This window comes from Triturus cristatus, chromosome 6 (assembly GCF_964204655.1).
Source record: "Triturus cristatus chromosome 6, aTriCri1.1, whole genome shotgun sequence".
Lineage (NCBI taxonomy): Eukaryota > Metazoa > Chordata > Amphibia > Caudata > Salamandridae > Triturus > Triturus cristatus.
Window position 1 is genome coordinate 18898978 of NC_140589.1, and position 19353 is coordinate 18918330.

At 46.9% G+C, this 19353-nt stretch overlaps 1 protein-coding gene across 3 annotated transcripts in view; it reads left to right on the forward strand.

Moving 5' to 3' along the window:
• Positions 1–19353, forward strand: part of LOC146813651 (phosphofurin acidic cluster sorting protein 2-like) — a 1059532-nt gene that overhangs the window by 971099 nt on the left and 69080 nt on the right. For all 3 annotated transcript variants that reach the window (XM_085610139.1, XM_085610140.1, XM_085610141.1), the window contains one exon: positions 419–532. In XM_085610139.1, the coding sequence (XP_085466265.1) occupies positions 419–532 (114 nt within the window). The remainder of the gene's footprint in view (positions 1–418; positions 533–19353) is intronic.

The following is a 19353-nucleotide window of genomic DNA, read 5'->3' on the forward strand; positions in this document are numbered from 1 at the left end:
ACGTACTGTTGTCTACCAGTCTCATCCTTCACAAATTGTTCTCCACCAGTCTCATCCCTCACATACTGAGCTCCACCAGTCTCATTACTCACATAATGTCCTTCACCAGTCTCATCCTTCACAAACTGTTCTCCACCAGTCTCACCCCTCACATTCCGTCCTCTGCCAGTCTCATCCCTCACATACTGTTCTCTACCAGTCTCATCCCTCACATACTGTTCTCTACCAGTCTCATCCCTCACATAATGCCCTCCACCAGTCTCTTCACTCACATAATGTCTGCTAACAGTCAAGTACAAGTATATATGCGCGTGTACCGGTGTCTCTCCATCTTGGCACTCCTCAACCGCCAGTGCCTCATGGAGAGGCAGGTGAACCAACCGTAATATCATGTATCCTTGTTCTCTCTTGTGAGCAGTGATGTTCTTGAGTAAGAAGCAAAAGGAAAAAGAGCTGGAATCCAAGAGTCAAATCATCGAAGGCATCAGTCGGCTCATCTGTACGGCTAAGCACCAGAACACTATGTTGCGTGGTGAGTACTGAGGAAGAAATTAGAAGTACTGTACTTTATGGGTGACTGAAACACCTAGGTGCACAATGAGTGGTGGGGGGCAGCAAGCGCAGAAAGGAGGTCTTGGGTAGGGGACGCATACCATGCTGCACCTTGAGTAGTAGGAAAGAAACCTTAGAAACTGTCTTGATGCTGCGAGGAGTAAAACTGAACGTTGTGTGATGATTGTGATTGGAAAAAACATGACTTAAGGAACAGGGGACAGGGGTTGATAGCCATTCTGTGAGGCTAGCACAAGGGTAGAATGTAAGGCACGGTGATCATTGCATACGTAAAACATCTGTATGAAGTTGGAAACCAAAGGTGTTCTACTGTGGAAGGAGTAAAAGGATCCTACTGGAAGGGGAGTGAGTGCAAGAAGTAGAGAAACATGAATGCGGGGTCTGTCTGCAGAGATAGAGTGGGATGAAGTAGGGGGTGCAGATGAAGAAGGGTTGGTAATGTGCGAGGTGAGTAGGAAGCCATAACCATGAGGTGCTGTACTGATACAGACGCGAGGGAGGTGGAGTACCCACCTGCCATAAAGAGGGAAATGTGATGAAGAGGCCAAAAGATGGGCCAGTAGATTCAAAGTTATTAATCTTGCTGCTGTACACTTGGCAATCAGTTAGTCAGGTAGTAAGTAGACCAGAGATTTGTAAAAGAGAAGTCACGCAGAGCAAAAACAAGTCTTGTAAGTTTAAGATCTCCTCACATGGAGCAGGAGCAAGTCTTGTAAGTTCAAGATCTCGCAACGCAGAGCAGGAGCAAGTCGTAAGTTAAAGATCTCGCAGCACGGAGCAGAGCAGTAGCAAGTCTTGTAAGTTCAAGATCTCCTCACACGGAGCAGGAGCAAGTCTTGTAAGTTCAAGATCACACGCAGAGCAGTAGCAAGTCTTGTAAGTTCAAGATCTCCTCACACGGAGCAGAGCAGGAGCAAGTCTTGTAAGTTCAAGATCTCCTCACACGGAGCAGGAGCAAGTCTTGTAAGTTCAAGATCACACGCAGAGCAGTAGCAAGTCTTGTAAGTTCAAGATCTCCTCACACGGAGCAGAGCAGGAGCAAGTCTTGTAAGTTTAAGATCTCGCAACACGGAGCAGGAGCAAGTCTTGTAAGTTCATGACCTCCTGACATGGAGCAGAGCTGGAGCAAGTCTTGTAAGTTCAAGATCTCCTCACATGTAGCAGGAGCAAGTCTTGTAAGTTCAAGATCTCCTCACACGGAGCAGAGCTGGAGCAAGTCTTGTAAGTTCAAGATCTCCTCACATGGAGCAGGAGCAAGTCTTGTAAGTTCAAGATCTCCTCACATGGAGCAGGAGCAAGTCTTGTAAGTTCAAGATCTCCTCACACGGAGCAGGAGCAAGTCTTGTAAGTTCAAGATCTCCTCACACGGAGCAGGAGAAAGTCTTGTAAGTTCAAGATCTCCTCACACGGAGCAGGAGCAAGTCTTGTAAGTTCAAGATCTCCTCACACGGAGCAGGAGCAAGTCTTGTAAGTTTAAGATCTCCTCACACGGAGCAGGAGCAAGTCTTGTAAGTTCAAGATCTCCTCACACGGAGCAGGAGCAAGTCTTGTAAGTTCAAGATCACACGCAGAGCAGTAGCAAGTCTTGTAAGTTCAAGATCTCCTCACACGGAGCAGAGCTGGAGCAAGTCTTGTAAGTTCAAGATCTCACACGGAGCAGGAGCAAGTCTTGTAAGTTCAAGATCTCCTCACACAGAGAGGAGCCAGAGTAAATCTTGTAAGTTTAAGATCTCCTCACACGGAGCAGGAGCAAGTCTTGTAAGTTCAAGATCACACGCAGAGCAGTAGCAAGTCTTGTAAGTTCAAGATCTCACACGGAGCAGAGCAGGCGCAAGTCTTGTAAGTTCAAGATCTCCTCACACAGAGAGGAGCCAGAGTAAATCTTGTAAGTTTAAGATCTCCTCACACGGAGCAGGAGCAAGTCTTGTAAGTTCAAGATCACACGCAGAGCAGTAGCAAGTCTTGTAAGTTCAAGATCTCCTCACACGGAGCAGAGCTGGAGCAAGTCTTGTAAGTTCAAGATCACACGCAGAGCAGTAGCAAGTCTTGTAAGTTCAAGATCTCCTCACACGGAGCAGAGCAGGCGCAAGTCTTGTAAGTTCATGACCTCCTGACATGGAGCAGAGCTGGAGCAAGTCTTGTAAGTTCAAGATCTCCTGACATGGAGCAGAGCTGGAGCAAGTCTTGTAAGTTCAAGATCTCCTCACATGGAGCAGAGTAGGAGCAAGTCTTGTAAGTTCAAGATCTCACACGGAGCAGGAGCAAGTCTTGTAAGTTCAAGATCTCCTCACACGGAGCAGGAGCAAGTCTTGTACGTTCAAGATCTCCTCACACGGAGCAGGAGCAAGTCTTGTAAGTTCAAGATCTCCTCACACGGAGCAGGACCAAGTCTTGTAAGTTCAAGATCTCCTCACACGGAGCAGGAGCAAGTCTTGTAAGTTCAAGATCTCCTCACACAGAGAGGAGCCAGAGTAAATCTTGTAAGTTTAAGATCTCCTCACACGGAGCAGAGCAGGAGCAAGTCTTGTAAGTTCAAGATCTCACACGGAGCAGGAGCAAGTCTTGTAAGTTCAAGATCACACGCAGAGCAGTAGCAAGTCTTGTAAGTTCAAGATCTCCTCACACGGAGCAGGAGCAAGTCTTGTAAGTTCAAGATCTCCTCACACGGAGCAGGAGCAAGTCTTGTAAGTTCAAGATCTCCTCACACAGAGAGGAGCCAGAGTAAATCTTGTAAGTTTAAGATCTCCTCACACGGAGCAGGAGCAAGTCTTGTAAGTTCAAGATCACACGCAGAGCAGTAGCAAGTCTTGTAAGTTCAAGATCTCCTCACACGGAGCAGAGCTGGAGCAAGTCTTGTAAGTTCAAGATCACACGCAGAGCAGTAGCAAGTCTTGTAAGTTCAAGATCTCCTCACACGGAGCAGAGCAGGCGCAAGTCTTGTAAGTTCATGACCTCCTGACATGGAGCAGAGCTGGAGCAAGTCTTGTAAGTTCAAGATCTCCTGACATGGAGCAGAGCTGGAGCAAGTCTTGTAAGTTCAAGATCTCCTCACATGGAGCAGAGTAGGAGCAAGTCTTGTAAGTTCAAGATCTCACACGGAGCAGGAGCAAGTCTTGTAAGTTCAAGATCTCCTCACACGGAGCAGGAGCAAGTCTTGTAAGTTCAAGATCTCCTCACACGGAGCAGGAGCAAGTCTTGTAAGTTCAAGATCTCCTCACACGGAGCAGGAGCAAGTCTTGTAAGTTCAAGATCTCCTCACACGGAGCAGGAGCAAGTCTTGTAAGTTCAAGATCTCCTCACACAGAGAGGAGCCAGAGTAAATCTTGTAAGTTTAAGATCTCCTCACACGGAGCAGAGCAGGAGCAAGTCTTGTAAGTTCAAGATCTCACACGGAGCAGGAGCAAGTCTTGTAAGTTCAAGATCACACGCAGAGCAGTAGCAAGTCTTGTAAGTTCAAGATCTCCTCACACGGAGCAGGAGCAAGTCTTGTAAGTTCAAGATCTCACACGGAGCAGGAGCAAGTCTTGTAAGTTCAAGATCACACGCAGAGCAGTAGCAAGTCTTGTAAGTTCAAGATCTCCTCACACGGAGCAGAGCAGGCGCAAGTCTTGTAAGTTCATGACCTCCTGACATGGAGCAGAGCAGGAGCAAGTCTTGTAAGTTCAAGATCTCCTCACACGGAGCAGGAGCAAGTCTTGTAAGTTCAAGATCTCCTCACACGGAGCAGGAGCAAGTCTTGTAAGTTCAAGATCTCCTCACACAGAGAGGAGCCAGAGTAAATCTTGTAAGTTTAAGATCTCCTCACACGGAGCAGAGCAGGAGCAAGTCTTGTAAGTTCAAGATCTCACACGGAGCAGAGCAGGAGCAAGTCTTGTAAGTTCAAGATCTCACACGGAGCAGGAGCAAGTCTTGTAAGTTCAAGATCTCCTCACACAGAGAGGAGCCAGAGTAAATCTTGTAAGTTTAAGATCTCCTCACACGGAGCAGGAGAAAGTCTTGTAAGTTCAAGATCACACGCAGAGCAGTAGCAAGTCTTGTAAGTTCAAGATCTCCTCACACGGAGCAGAGCAGGCGCAAGTCTTGTAAGTTTAAGATCTCGCAACACGGAGCAGGAGCAAGTCTTGTAAGTTTAAGATCTCGCAACACGGAGCAGGAGCAAGTCTTGTAAGTTCATGACCTCCTGACATGGAGCAGAGCTGGAGCAAGTCTTGTAAGTTCAAGATCTCCTCACATGGAGCAGGAGCAAGTCTTGTAAGTTCAAGATCTCCTCACACGGAGCAGAGCTGGAGCAAGTCTTGTAAGTTCAAGATCTCCTCACATGGAGCAGGAGCAAGTCTTGTAAGTTCAAGATCTCCTCACATGGAGCAGGAGCAAGTCTTGTAAGTTCAAGATCTCCTCACACGGAGCAGAGCTGGAGCAAGTCTTGTAAGTTCAAGATCTCCTCACATGGAGCAGGAGCAAGTCTTATAAGTTCAAGATCTCACACGGAGCAGGAGCAAGTCTTGTAGGTTCAAGATCTCCTCACACAGAGAGGAGCCAGAGTAAATCTTGTAAGTTTAAGATCTCCTCGCACGGAGCAGGAGCAAGTCTTGTAAGTTCAAGATCACACGCAGAGCAGTAGCAAGTCTTGTAAGTTCAAGATCTCCTCACACGGAGCAGAGCTGGAGCAAGTCTTGTAAGTTCAAGATCTCACACGGAGCAGGAGCAAGTCTTGTAAGTTCAAGATCTCCTCACACAGAGAGGAGCCAGAGTAAATCTTGTAAGTTTAAGATCTCCTCACACGGAGCAGGAGCAAGTCTTGTAAGTTCAAGATCACACGCAGAGCAGTAGCAAGTCTTGTAAGTTCAAGATCTCCTCACACGGAGCAGAGCTGGAGCAAGTCTTGTAAGTTCAAGATCACACGCAGAGCAGTAGCAAGTCTTGTAAGTTCAAGATCTCCTCACACGGAGCAGAGCAGGCGCAAGTCTTGTAAGTTCATGACCTCCTGACATGGAGCAGAGCTGGAGCAAGTCTTGTAAGTTCAAGATCTCCTGACATGGAGCAGAGCTGGAGCAAGTCTTGTAAGTTCAAGATCTCCTCACATGGAGCAGAGTAGGAGCAAGTCTTGTAAGTTCAAGATCTCACACGGAGCAGGAGCAAGTCTTGTAAGTTCAAGATCTCCTCACACGGAGCAGGAGCAAGTCTTGTAAGTTCAAGATCTCCTCACACGGAGCAGGAGCAAGTCTTGTAAGTTCAAGATCTCCTCACACGGAGCAGGAGCAAGTCTTGTAAGTTCAAGATCTCCTCACACGGAGCAGGAGCAAGTCTTGTAAGTTCAAGATCTCCTCACACAGAGAGGAGCCAGAGTAAATCTTGTAAGTTTAAGATCTCCTCACACGGAGCAGAGCAGGAGCAAGTCTTGTAAGTTCAAGATCTCACACGGAGCAGGAGCAAGTCTTGTAAGTTCAAGATCTCCTCACACAGAGAGGAGCCAGAGTAAATCTTGTAAGTTTAAGATCTCCCCACACGGAGCAGAGCTGGAGCAAGTCTTGTAAGTTCAAGATCTCACACGGAGCAGGAGCAAGTCTTGTAAGTTCAAGATCTCCTCACACAGAGAGGAGCCAGAGTAAATCTTGTAAGTTTAAGATCTCCTCACACGGAGCAGGAGCAAGTCTTGTAAGTTCAAGATCTCACACGGAGCAGGAGCAAGTCTTGTAAGTTCAAGATCACACGCAGAGCAGTAGCAAGTCTTGTAAGTTCAAGATCTCCTCACACGGAGCAGAGCAGGCGCAAGTCTTGTAAGTTCATGACCTCCTGACATGGAGCAGAGCAGGAGCAAGTCTTGTAAGTTCAAGATCTCCTCACACGGAGCAGGAGCAAGTCTTGTAAGTTCAAGATCTCCTCACACGGAGCAGGAGCAAGTCTTGTAAGTTCAAGATCTCCTCACACGGAGCAGGAGCAAGTCTTGTAAGTTCAAGATCTCCTCACACAGAGAGGAGCCAGAGTAAATCTTGTAAGTTTAAGATCTCCTCACACGGAGCAGAGCAGGAGCAAGTCTTGTAAGTTCAAGATCTCACACGGAGCAGGAGCAAGTCTTGTAATTTCAAGATCTCACACGGAGCAGGAGCAAGTCTTGTAAGTTCAAGATCTCCTCACACAGAGAGGAGCCAGAGTAAATCTTGTAAGTTTAAGATCTCCTCACACGGAGCAGGAGCAAGTCTTGTAAGTTCAAGATCACACGCAGAGCAGTAGCAAGTCTTGTAAGTTCAAGATCTCCTCACACGGAGCAGAGCAGGCGCAAGTCTTGTAAGTTCATGACCTCCTGACATGGAGCAGAGCAGGAGCAAGTCTTGTAAGTTCAAGATCTCCTGACATGGAGCAGAGCAGGAGCAAGTCTTGTAAGTTCAAGATCTCCTCACACAGAGAGGAGCCAGAGTAAGTCTTGTAAGTTTAAGATCTCCTCACACGGAGCAGAGCAGGAGCAAGTCTTGTAAGTTCAAGATCTCACACGGAGCAGGAGCAAGTCTTGTAAGTTCAAGATCTCCTCACACAGAGAGGAGCCAGAGTAAATCTTGTAAGTTTAAGATCTCCTCACACGGAGCAGGAGCAAGTCTTGTAAGTTCAAGATCTCACACGGAGCAGGAGCAAGTGTTGTAAGTTCATGACCTCCTGACATGGAGCAGAGCAGGAGCAAGTCTTGTAAGTTCAAGATCTCCTGACATGGAGCAGAGCAGGAGCAAGTCTTGTAAGTTCAAGATCTCCTCACACAGAGAGGAGCCAGAGTAAGTCTTGTAAGTTTAAGATCTCCTCACACGGAGCAGAGCAGGAGCAAGTCTTGTAAGTTCAAGATCTCACACGGAGCAGGAGCAAGTCTTGTAAGTTCAAGATCTCCTCACACAGAGAGGAGCCAGAGTAAGTCTTGTAAGTTTAAGATCTCCTCACAAGGAGCGGAGTCTGAGGAAGTCTTGTTAGTTCAACATCTTACACAGAGCAGAGAAGAAGCAAGTCTTGTAAGTTCATGACATCCTCTCATGGAGTAGAGCAGGAGTAATTCTTGTAAGTTCAAGTTCTCCTCACATGGAGCAGAGCAGGAGCAACACATGTAAGTTCAAGATCTCACATGGAGCAGGAGTAAGTTCAAAATCTCCTCACATGGAGCAGGAGCAAGTCTTTGTAAGTTCAAGATCTCCTCACAAGGAGCAGAGCTGGAGCAAGTCTTGTAAGTTCAAGATCTCCTCACACGGAGCAGGAGCAAGTCTTGTAAGTTCAAGATCTCCTCACGCGGAGCAAGTCTTGTAAGTTCAAGATCTCGCAACGCAGAGCAGGAGCAAGTCGTAAGTTAAAGATCTCGCAGCACGGAGCAGAGCAGTAGCAAGTCTTGTAAGTTCAAGATCTCCTCACACGGAGCAGAGCTGGAGCAAGTCTTGTAAGTTCAAGATCTCCTCACATGGAGCAGGAGCAAGTCTTGTAAGTTCAAGATCTCGCAACGCAGAGCAGGAGCAAGTCGTAAGTTAAAGATCTCGCAGCACGGAGCAGAGCAGTAGCAAGTCTTGTAAGTTCAAGATCTCCTCACACGGAGCAGGAGCAAGTCTTGTAAGTTCAAGATCACACGCAGAGCAGGAGCAAGTCGTAAGTTAAAGATCTCGCAGCACGGAGCAGAGCAGTAGCAAGTCTTGTAAGTTCAAGATCTCCTCACATGGAGCAGGAGCAAGTCTTGTAAGTTCAAGATCTCCTCACACGGAGCAGAGCTGGAGCAAGTCTTGTAAGTTCAAGATCTCCTCACACGGAGCAGAGCAGTAGCAAGTCTTGTAAGTTCAAGATCTCCTCACATGGAGCAGGAGCAAGTCTTGTAAGTTCAAGATCTCCTCACACGGAGCAGAGCTGGAGCAAGTCTTGTAAGTTCAAGATCTCCTCACATGGAGCAGGAGCAAGTCTTGTAAGTTCAAGATCTCGCAACGCAGAGCAGGAGCAAGTCGTAAGTTAAAGATCTCGCAGCACGGAGCAGAGCAGTAGCAAGTCTTGTAAGTTCAAGATCTCCTCACATGGAGCAGAGCTGGAGCAAGTCTTATAAGTTCAAGATCTCCTCACACGGAGCAGAGCTGGAGCAAGTCTTGTAAGTTCAAGATCTCCTCACACGGAGCAGAGCAGGAGCTAGTCTTGTAAGTTCAAGATCACACGCAGAGCAGTAGCGAGTCTTGTAAGTTCAAGATCTCCTCACACGGAGCAGAGCAGGAGCTAGTCTTGTAAGTTCAAGATCACACGCAGAGCAGTAGCAAGTCTTGTAAGTTCAAGATCTCCTCACACGGAGCAGGAGCAAGTCTTGTAAGTTTAAGATCTCGCAACACGGAGCAGGAGCAAGTCTTGTAAGTTCAAGATCTCCTCACACGGAGTAGAGCAGGAGCAAGTCTTGTAAGTTCAAGATCTCCTCACACGGAGCAGGAGCAAGTCTTGTAAGTTCCAAATGTCACACTGAGCAGAAGCAAGTCTTGTAAGTTCATGATCTCCATACACAAGTTTGCTGGATTAAAACTGCGGCCACATTAAATATCATGAAGTTGACAATAGGTAAGGACAGAAGAACTTTCCATTGGTATCTAGTCAGAAGACAATTTCATCACTACTGAGACTTGTCTAAACGTTGTGGCACAGACAGAAGGACAAACATCCATTCCTTCCTTTGAGTGGCCGCTTGAAGCTCTGTGCTCCAGATTCCCACTGAACAGCCTTTTTGTGTATCTTTGTGTGAAGAAATGTCCTGCTCCAAGGATGTTTCTTGCTGCATTTCATCTTTCATAGATGCGCTTAATCTGAATAATATTTGTGACTGAATTGTGAATCCTCAGTGCAGGACAGCAGATACTGACTGGATATGCTTTGGGCTCTGCCTCCTGAATCCGTATTGGATTTTCCACCGTAAACCTAGTACTGACCTTTTACATTATTAAACTGTTTCTTGATAACAGTTGGATGTTTAGCAGACATCCTAAGTCATAAAACTGTGGGGTTCCCTGCCAGTAAGTTGGCTACAGCGATTGGTCTTCCCTTGAGGACTGCAGGTCTTGTCGGAGAGAAGTATAGACAACTTGCTTTTTAGTCCCTCAGTCTTGTTGATGGCAGAAGAAAGAAGCAGTCACTATGATCTGCGGCTGCTGACATTTATTTTTACACTCACCATATTGATATCAGGTACAGTGTGCTGGAACTTGCTCTCTACGATTAGCTCAGATAGACATAAACACTTCTTCCCTTTCTGAATGGACAGTGCTAGTTAAGTTTAGATAACACATGTAACCAGGGTGCTGCCCTTCCTGTTTTTGTGCCAAGGGGGAGGTTGGTTGAAATGGTTTTGTTATCATCTGTTGAATCCAACCTTCTGTTGTAAAAGACCAAACATTCTTCCCTGTATACAACCCCCTGTATACTCTGGAGAGACAATTGTGGGGCAGTGCCAGACTATTACCCCAGGAGTCACTAGAATCACCAGCCAGAAAAACGAGCAGGAAAAGCAAACAAGCAGGCAGAAAAACAAGCGAGCAGAAAAGGCAAAACAGAGGGCAGATGAACGAGCAGAGAAGGCAAAACAGAGCAGAAAAGGGCAAAACACAGGGCAGAAAAAATAGCAGAAAAGGCAAAACAGAGGGCAGAAAAATGAGCAGAAAGGGCAAACGGAGCAAGAAGCGAGCAGAGGAGGCACAAAAGAGGGCAGCAGTTATACAGGCAGCAGATAGCGGACTGCGGGTAAGTTGGACAGGAGAACTGTTGCAGGGGGAGCTGGCACGAGGACCTGCACTCAGTGCCAAGAATTCCTTCATTGGGTATTTGCTTGGTTTCCCCAGTGTCGGCTTGGTGTCGGGTTACCCATCCCGATGCCCCCTGTTACCGGGAACAAGGGCAAGAAGGCCTGGTACTAAGCTGTAAGAGTGCTCCTGCGATGCAAGTATCAGAACCTCCTCCCAATGATGCCCTTAACAACAGAAGTCCCTTTGCCAGGAAGTTGCTGCATATAGATGTGCAAAGGGAGGAGGAACTTGCTTTCCTTTTCCCAAACACAGAATGGCTCCAGTAGTTAGATAGTTTCACAGATGTTCCCAGAACAAGACTGGGGGCCATTCATCAACAGTAGGTTCCTGGCATGTAATAATTCTTAAAGTATACAAAGACAGTTTTTCAGTTTGGCATTGCGTCACAGCACTTTACGTAATGTTTACTGGTATGCTTATCGTCCACTACCCTATATTTGTGTCCCTCTCCATTTTGCCTCATCACCTGCTTCGTATGGTCCAGCTTCGAGGTGCCTCATGTACCACCAGCATATGATACCTCTTTGACATCTCCACCATACTCAGTTTCTGTCTCTCAAGCTCCTGTTTTGTCTGTGGCATCCACAGCTTGTTCATCTCATTCTGATGGATACATCTGCTTATGGATTCCTCACCTTTTGAATTACCCCTGTGCCAGCATTCCACGTAAATTCTTTTCTTAGCTCTCCCACGTCGATGAGGACGTCACAATAGTGTGATTCCGCTTCCGACTCCGTATGACGTCACCGGAGCCATAAGAAGACCTTGTCAGCGTGCTGACGTCAGTTCCCTTTTTTCCACGCCGTCGACGCGTAACTTTTTTTCTGGGACTCTCCATTTTACATGTGATAACATTGTTTATATCTTCTACTTTGTGTAGCAATGAGAATGGCTACTTTGAAGAAGTCGGCTTTCAAGACATGCAGGGAGTGTGGGGGCCATATGTCCATCACGGACCCCCACGACGACTGTCTCTGGTGTCTTTCTTCGGACCACGACATCGAAGGGTGTTCCTGCTGTCGGAAGATGAACCCGAAGGTGCTGAAGGAACGTGAGGCGAAACTCTTCATGGCGCGGGCGAAAAAAGAGAAGAGGGGTTTCAAGAGATCGAAGTCGTCGACCTCGCATACATTGAAGTCGAGGAAGCATAAGAAGAGAAGGCATGGGTCTTGACGTCGATCTTCGAAGAGCAGGGCTTCGAGGTCGGCCTCCCCCATACGGCGGCGTTGTGATAAGGATGCCATCTCGCCGTCTTTCCGGCGTCGAGGGATTCGCCAAATCCCAGGGATTCTCCAGCATCCATTGAGTCTTCTCCTACTCCTGCGGCTTTGCCTGTACCGGCTCCGATCTCTCCAGCACCGCAGCCTCAGCCCCCATTAAGGCCTCAGATGGATCCAGACCAGTGGGCTTCGGATCCTTATCCTCCTTCTCCAGGAGGGGATCCGTCGCATTTCCTATATGCGATGTTTGGCATGTTTACCAAGGCATCTTACCCTACCAGTGCGCCGTCTGGCCCCTCAGGTCTGCTTGGCTTAAATTTGGGCATTACCCAACAGTATGCCCAGGCACCTTTCGTGCCTTTCATGCCGACGGCTCCGTCATGGCAGTTTCCGGCGCCGAGGTTTTTGACTCCGATACTTTGCCAGAAAGCTTGGTGGTTCAGGCTTCTTGTTCCAAGCAGTCAACTGGATCCTTCCCCACCACCCCGGTGGACAGAAACTCCGAAATGCTGGAACAGTCTGCCAAAAATGTGTTCTCCTCAGCGAGTATGGCTCTGAAGTCGACAAATGCCACGTGTTTGCTAGGACGCTACATTCATGCACTAATGGACTCTGTCAAGCAAGTAGCTCCTAAGTTGCCTGAAGATGACTGTGTTAATTTTTTGGAAGCTCTATCAGACACACAAGCGGCAGCCTGTGAGGTCATTTAGTCGGGTCTGGACACGGCGGACTCGGTCGCCAGAGTGATGGGCTCCTCCGTGTCTACCAGGAGGCATGCCCTACTTAGGTCTTCAGGTATCTGACCAGATGTACAGGCTACTTTACTCGATCTACCCTTTGATGGATCTGGATTGTTTGGACCAAAGGCGGATTCTGCGATGCAGCTTTTGAAGGACAGTAGGACTACTGCTAGATCATTGATCCTGTAATCCCATCCCAGGGGCTATGGATACAAAAGGTATTGAGGCTTTGTAAAGGCAGCTTCCTTTCGGGTCTGTCAGCAGCCACTGCAGCAGCAGAACCCTCTGTACAGGTCGTACAGAGGAACAGATAGAGACCATCTGCAAGGGGCCTCTCGACTACAGTCTTCCTCCTCCTCCTCCTGTTCTGTCCCCACCACCGGTACCAGGGGAAAGCAGCTCTAGATCCCCGATCTTGGAGCATGCTGGTCCTGTAGGGGGCCGGGTGTCCCATTTTCTGCAAGATTCGAAATCGGTTACTTTGGACCGTTGAGTTTTGTATCTTGTGGAAAATGGGTATGCTCTACCTTTTTAAAAGTTTCCACCTCCTTACCCTCCTTGCCAGGGCTCGTGTTCAGAGGACCATTTGCTGCTTTTGCAGCAGGAGGTTTTTGCCTTGTTGCAGAAATGTGCGATAGAGATGGTTCCAGGGCAGTAAAGGGGTCAGGGATGCTACTCTCGTTATTTCCTGATCCCCAAGGAGGACGGCCAGTTGAGACCGATCCTGGACCCCAGGGTTTTGAATTTTACCTCAGGCAGGAAAAGTTCAAGATGTTGACCCTAGCTCAGGTTCTTTTGGCGCTGCAGCAGGATGACCGGATGGTGTCGATCGATTTGCAGGATGCGTATTTCCACATCCCTATTCTGAAGTTGCATCGGAAGTATGTCTGGTTTATGTTAGGGTCTAAACACTACCAGTTTCCGGTCCTTCTGTTCGGTCTCACTTCCGCACCACTGGTCTTTACAAAGGTGATGGCGGTGGTGGCAGCACATCTCAAGAGGTCAGGGATTCCGGTTTTCCCCTATCTGGATGACTGGCTGCTCAAAGCAAAGTCGCCAGAGATGGTGCTGCGTCACTTGCTAGTAACAATGCGCCTATTGTTAAACTTGGGTTTCTCGATAAATTTACCCAAATCTCACCTGGTGCCCTCTCAGCGCAGCCTGTTTATAGAGGCAGTACTGGACACGACTGTGTGTTGAGCTTTCCCGCCGCTACAGAGGATTCTCGACATTCAGAGGATGATTGCTTTGTTTCACGATGTAGCGGTTGTTCCAGTCCTAAAGGTCCTACGCCTGCTCGGTCTGTTTGCTTCCTGTATTCTGTTGGTCAACCATGCACACTGGCACATGAGGGCACTCCAGTGGTGCCTCCACAGGCAGTGGTATCAGCACAAAGGAGATCTCGGAGAGAAGGTCAGAATCTCCAGAGACGCTGCATCGGAGCTGACTTGGTGGAGTGTGCAGGGCAACCTGTCTTAAGGAAAGCCTTTTCAACCTCCTCCATTGGTAGCCACAGTAATCACGGATGCCTCCACTCTAGGGTGGGGTGGTCATCTGGAGGATCTGGAGATCAAGGGTTTTTGGTCTCCGGAGGAAAGGTTGCTTCACATCATACTTCTGAAATTGCGGACAATACGTTTGGCTCTCAAGGGCTTTCTTCCCTCCCTTTGCAGTCATTCGATTCAAGTCGTGACGGACAACACTATTGCGATGTGGTACATACACAAACAGGGAGGGGTAGGGTTGTATCATCTCTACAGAGAGGCTCTGCGTCTCTGGTCCAGGGCTCATGGCCATCAGATTTGTTTGTTTGCAAATCATCTGGCCGGGGTGCTTAATGTGCGTGCAGACAGTCTCAGTCTGCAATACTCGGCCGATCATGAGTGGCGGCTTCATCCGGAGGTGGTCCTTCACATCTTTCGGATGTGGGGGTTTCCTCGGGTGGACCTTTTTGCCACTTGAGAGAACGCATACTGCCCGTCGTTCTGCAGTCTTCAGTCTCCGATGCAGGGACCATCGGGGTACGAGTTTCAATTGAATAGGAGCTCGCAACTCCTTTACGCGTTTCCTCCCATGCCCTTGATTCCTCGGGTTCTGAGGAAGATTCGCCAAGACCAAGTCATATTGATCGCTCCTAAATGGCCAAGAAGGGTGTGGTACACAGATCTTCTTCACCTCTCTTCGTATCCTCTGCTCCGTCTCCCTCTCAGGGCGACCTCCTCTCGCAGTCGCAGGAACGGGTTCTACCCCCCCACCTCCAGAGCTTGCACCTTCATGCCTGGAGATTGAACGGGGCAACCTGAGTTCTTTCTCTCTCTCCCACCAGATGTGGTGGATGTTATTTTATCATCCAGGAGACACTCCACCAAATCTATTTATTCCATATGTGGTTCAAGTTTGTGAACTGGTGTGGAGAGAGGTCCATTGATCCTTTGAGGGCTTATTTATCTGATGTGCTTGGTTTCTCTCTTTACTTGGCTCAGCAAGGTTGTGCTGTGGCTACGGTAAAGGGTTACTTGTCGGCCTTATCGGCTTTCCTCTGTTTGCCGGACCATCCGTCTTTGTTTAAGTCCCCCGCTGTTCCCGCTTGCTGCCATAAGCATCATTGCTGGTTGGGGCTTCTTCAACCTGCCTGCTTTCAGCCCCCCTGCTGCCAGCAACATCATCTCACGGCCGGAGCAGCCGGGCTTTGCTCCGCTGCTCCCGCCTGCCTACAAGCTCCCGAAGCCTTAGCGGCAGGACGCCGCTTGCTGTGTGCCAGGAGGCGCTTAAAGGCGTGTGCGGGGCCGAGGCCTCTGGTGTTCCTGTTCCTCCGCTGTTCACGCTTGCTGCCATAAGCATCATTGCTGGTTGGGGCTTCTTCAACCTGCCTGCTTTCAGCCCCCCTGCTGCCAGCAACATCATCTTGCGGCGGAAGCGGCCGGGATTTGCTCCGCTGCTCCCGCCTGCCTACAAGCTCCAGAAGCCTTAGCGGCAGGACGCCACTTGCTGTGCGCCAGGAGGCGCTTAAAGGCGTGTGCGGTCCCTCGTCCGCGAGGACGCGCGCGGGACGCGCCGGGAGAAGCCTGGGACTAGGGTGGGACCGTCCGTGGCCGGAAGAGGCCGGGCTGGGCCACCCCCCTTGACCTGAGACAAGGTCACCATATGTGGAGCTATTGGCAATGGTAAAAAACAGAACTCTTTAAGTCGTACTGCCATTGTGCCTGGTTACTTGCATTTAGCTATTTAATATTATATTGATTGCTAAATCAATAGTCCACCTAATTGTGGGGTGGACTATTGAGCCACATTGAATAGTGTTTTGTTAAACCTTAACATTGGGTATCACTATCAGGGATTATGGTTAAAAAAAATTCAATGCAGCCCCGTCCTAGCACGAGGCAAACAGCTACTACTAATGCCCCATTACCCAGTTTGACCGCTATAGACCTAATGTTGCAAAAGACAATAGGAGTAGTTGCCTCAGCGATCGAAAACACAGAGAGGCGCCTCTCGCTCCCGACTGGTATGCTTCCTCCCTTACAATCTGTAAACAGACCCTCAACCTCGGTAAATTCTTTTGATTCTATACTTATGTCATCTTACATTGGGCTTCCAGTTGCCCAGAACCAAGAGATCCCTACAACACAGCATAACTCACCTTATGATTGCCGCTGAATGCGAGTATGGAGCACCATCACCTAACTGACGATCCAGCAGGTCAGGATGAGAATGTTGTTCTTTCAAGTACTGTTCCCATACTACTTGATAGCTCCAAGCCCGATAGACCACCAGTAAGAACGAGAGGGCAAAAAGCAAAAATAAGCAGAAGCATATCATTAAAGAGCCGCCCTTAAACAAACATAAGGGAAAGGGTAGTCGAACACAGCGAAATGCGTCATCAACACTAATTAGACAAAAGGGGAAAAAGGATGAGGGTCACATAGCTGCTACTGATACCAAAACTGATGTGGGATATACCGAGGTTGGTGATGAAAATTTCTGGGTAAGATTGGAGTCAACGCTATCATCATTACTGGGGCCTATTAATCTTAAAGTCACGAATATCGAAATGAGGTTAGGTATTATGGAGGACCAGCTGATTAAAAACAACAGGAGCCCAAAAAAAGCTCCTACTAACGAACAATCAGCTAAGAGTCTTCCAAACAAAAACACTTCAAAGATCGAAAGAAATATAATTCCCTCTTTAGATCATGGTAATTGGAGGCAAGAAAATACAGCAAAAGTTGAAGATGTTAATAGAGGCACTAGAGTCCAAGCAGGAAAAGATGCTAGCCCGGTTCCTGCTTTTATAAATCTACCCCCAGAATGTAGCGCCTATGTCGCAATACTTGTAAATGTTCCCAAGTTAAGAAAGGACCAAGTAGAAACCCATGCTGCATTAAAAAACAAATCCCTCCATTGGTTATCCACTAAATGTGGCTTCCCAATGGAGAGAGCTAATCAGATTATATTAACACAGCGGGTGGGTTGGGTGGGTCCGCTTAAGAAAAATGTGGACGGGACTGTATCATCATTAACTTTCGATCCCCGTATTTGGCCCAAACTACCCTTGCCAATGCACCACCTCCATCAGCTTGGGAGTTCAATACGACCCTATTGCCCCTGGGTTATTTCTACAGGCATCTCCTGGAAAATAAACTCGGTGATAACAACAATCCATTAGCGCATAGTTTAACAACATTTTCAATGTTTCGTCCAAGTTTTACAATACCAATTTATAATAGATTCCAGGCCTTTGATTCCCTAGAGCATAATGACTGACTTAAATTGGCAAAGGTTAAAACTAATACTGGGCCTACACAGGAAGAACGAGACAATACGGGTACAGAAGTAATGTTGCACCGCAGGCAATCGACCCTTTTGCCAGTATTGTCGGCACAGGAACCATCAATACCAACTAATAATAGTGTTGTAAAGGATGATGCACCAGGTATAATTAACAGGGGTACACCCCCAGTAATTTTGGCCACAACTATCCCAAACAATGTACTTGTAGTACCTTTGGTCGATATAATGGGAGGTGACCCAGTCCTGGAAGCAGGCTACAATCTAGTAACATGGAACATTGCAGGTCTTTATAGAAAATTGGATACACCATTTTGGTTGGATTTTATTAGGGCAGGTTATGACATCATTTGCCTTCAGGAAACATGGTGTAAGAAGAGTATTTATATAGAAGGTTATTCCTCACATTGGCTAAATGCAACTTCATCCATGGCCGGGAGAGCCAAGGGTGGTCTTCTTATTTTGATATCCAATAAATTACTTATGTGTAAGATTAAAAGTTACACCACAGTAGATACCCATTGTCAGGTGTTGCGATTAGAATTTACTAAAGGCAATGATCTTCTATTAGTGAATTACTATAATAATGTCTTTGATGCAACTAGGGACAAAGTCTTAAATCCACTTGAAAAAGAGATTGAAAGGGTATTAACACTGTCACGTAGACAGACCATTATACTCTGGGCAGGTGATTTTAACATCCAATCCTGCCCCCTGGCTACGAGTAACTCCTGTGGCTTTAGGAAGGAGATCGGTGATGATGATGGAGCTGATCATTTACATTTTCCGCATTGTAAGTATGGCACAGCACTGAATAAATTAATGGTAAAACTTGATCTGGATCTTTTAAATTGTACCAAGAACAAGGTTAACACCAAGTGCCCGACTTTTACCGGTAGGAATGCGCAGACAAATATCGATCACATCTTACTCTCCAAGTAATACTGAATTTTCTAATTTATGGATTGAGGAACAGGTTTTAAGTGACCATAACAGCATTTCCATATCTTTACTATGTTGGGGCAATAAGCAACTTAATGCTTCGGACTGCATTAATGATGTAGCTGCTACTCGAACAAATGGTATGAGAATAAAATGGGCTGGAATCGATCCCCAGAAAATGCACAAGGAGGTAGTAAAGACGTGCAGGAAAGAGATAGACGGTTGTCTTAGTGATGAAGTCACTCCCGAGACTTTGCTTCATAATTTTGTTAAAATTAATGGAATTATAGAAGCCTTATTTACTAAAAAAAAGTCATGGTAAAAGGGTTCCAATTTTAGGGTGGTTTGATAAAAACTGTACTAGAACATTGCACGATTTAAAACACACCCTGAGCATTAGGCCACATGATAATTTATCCATCAAAATGTCACGGATCAACTATAAATTGGCCATCTCTAATAGGAAGAAAGAACTCCAAGATGAGGCTTGGAACAATCTTAACCTAGCAGCAGATACCAATAACAGTAAATTGTATTGGGAAACTATTAACAGCCCTTTTTTGAAAAATGACAGTGTACCAGAAGTAACTTCATATGTAGAATGTAATGCATGGATTGAACATTTTTCAAATATTTTTAACCCTGATAGGTCTATTTTAAATCCAATTATGTGTAACTATGTTTTATGGTTATCATTACCGTTGTCAGTAAGTTTAGATGAAGTTTATGAGGGTTTAATTAGTAGTAAAGGAGGCAAAGCGCCTGGCCCAGATGGGGTGCCGGTGGATTTATATAAAACCGAAATGAATCTCTGGGCCCCAATTCTAGTACGACTCTTTAATGCAGCAGCAGAAGAGAGCCTCCCGGAGTCACGGGGCCAGTCTGTAATTATCACTCTGTACAAAAAATGATCTAAATCTGAGGCGTGTAACTATCATCCCATCTCTTTATTAGATGCATCAATCAAAATAATGAGTAGAATTATCTTGAAAAGATTGGATATATGGGCAACTGAGAACGGGATTCTATCAAAAGTTAAATATGGATTTAGGAAGGGTTTGGGGACATTAGAACAGTGTATTAACCTTGATCTCCTCATTAACAAATCCACTTTTGCCAAGGAAGGAAATCTGTATCTTTGTCTTGCCGACCTGAGTAGCGCCTTTGATCTCGTGGATCATGCCATCTTGTGGCACGTCTTACTTGAATTAGGGGCACCTAATGAAATTGTACATTTCCTAGCAAGGTTATACAAGAAATTAACTTGTAAAGTACGCTATGGACCTGCTGGTGAATGTACCCCTTTTTTCC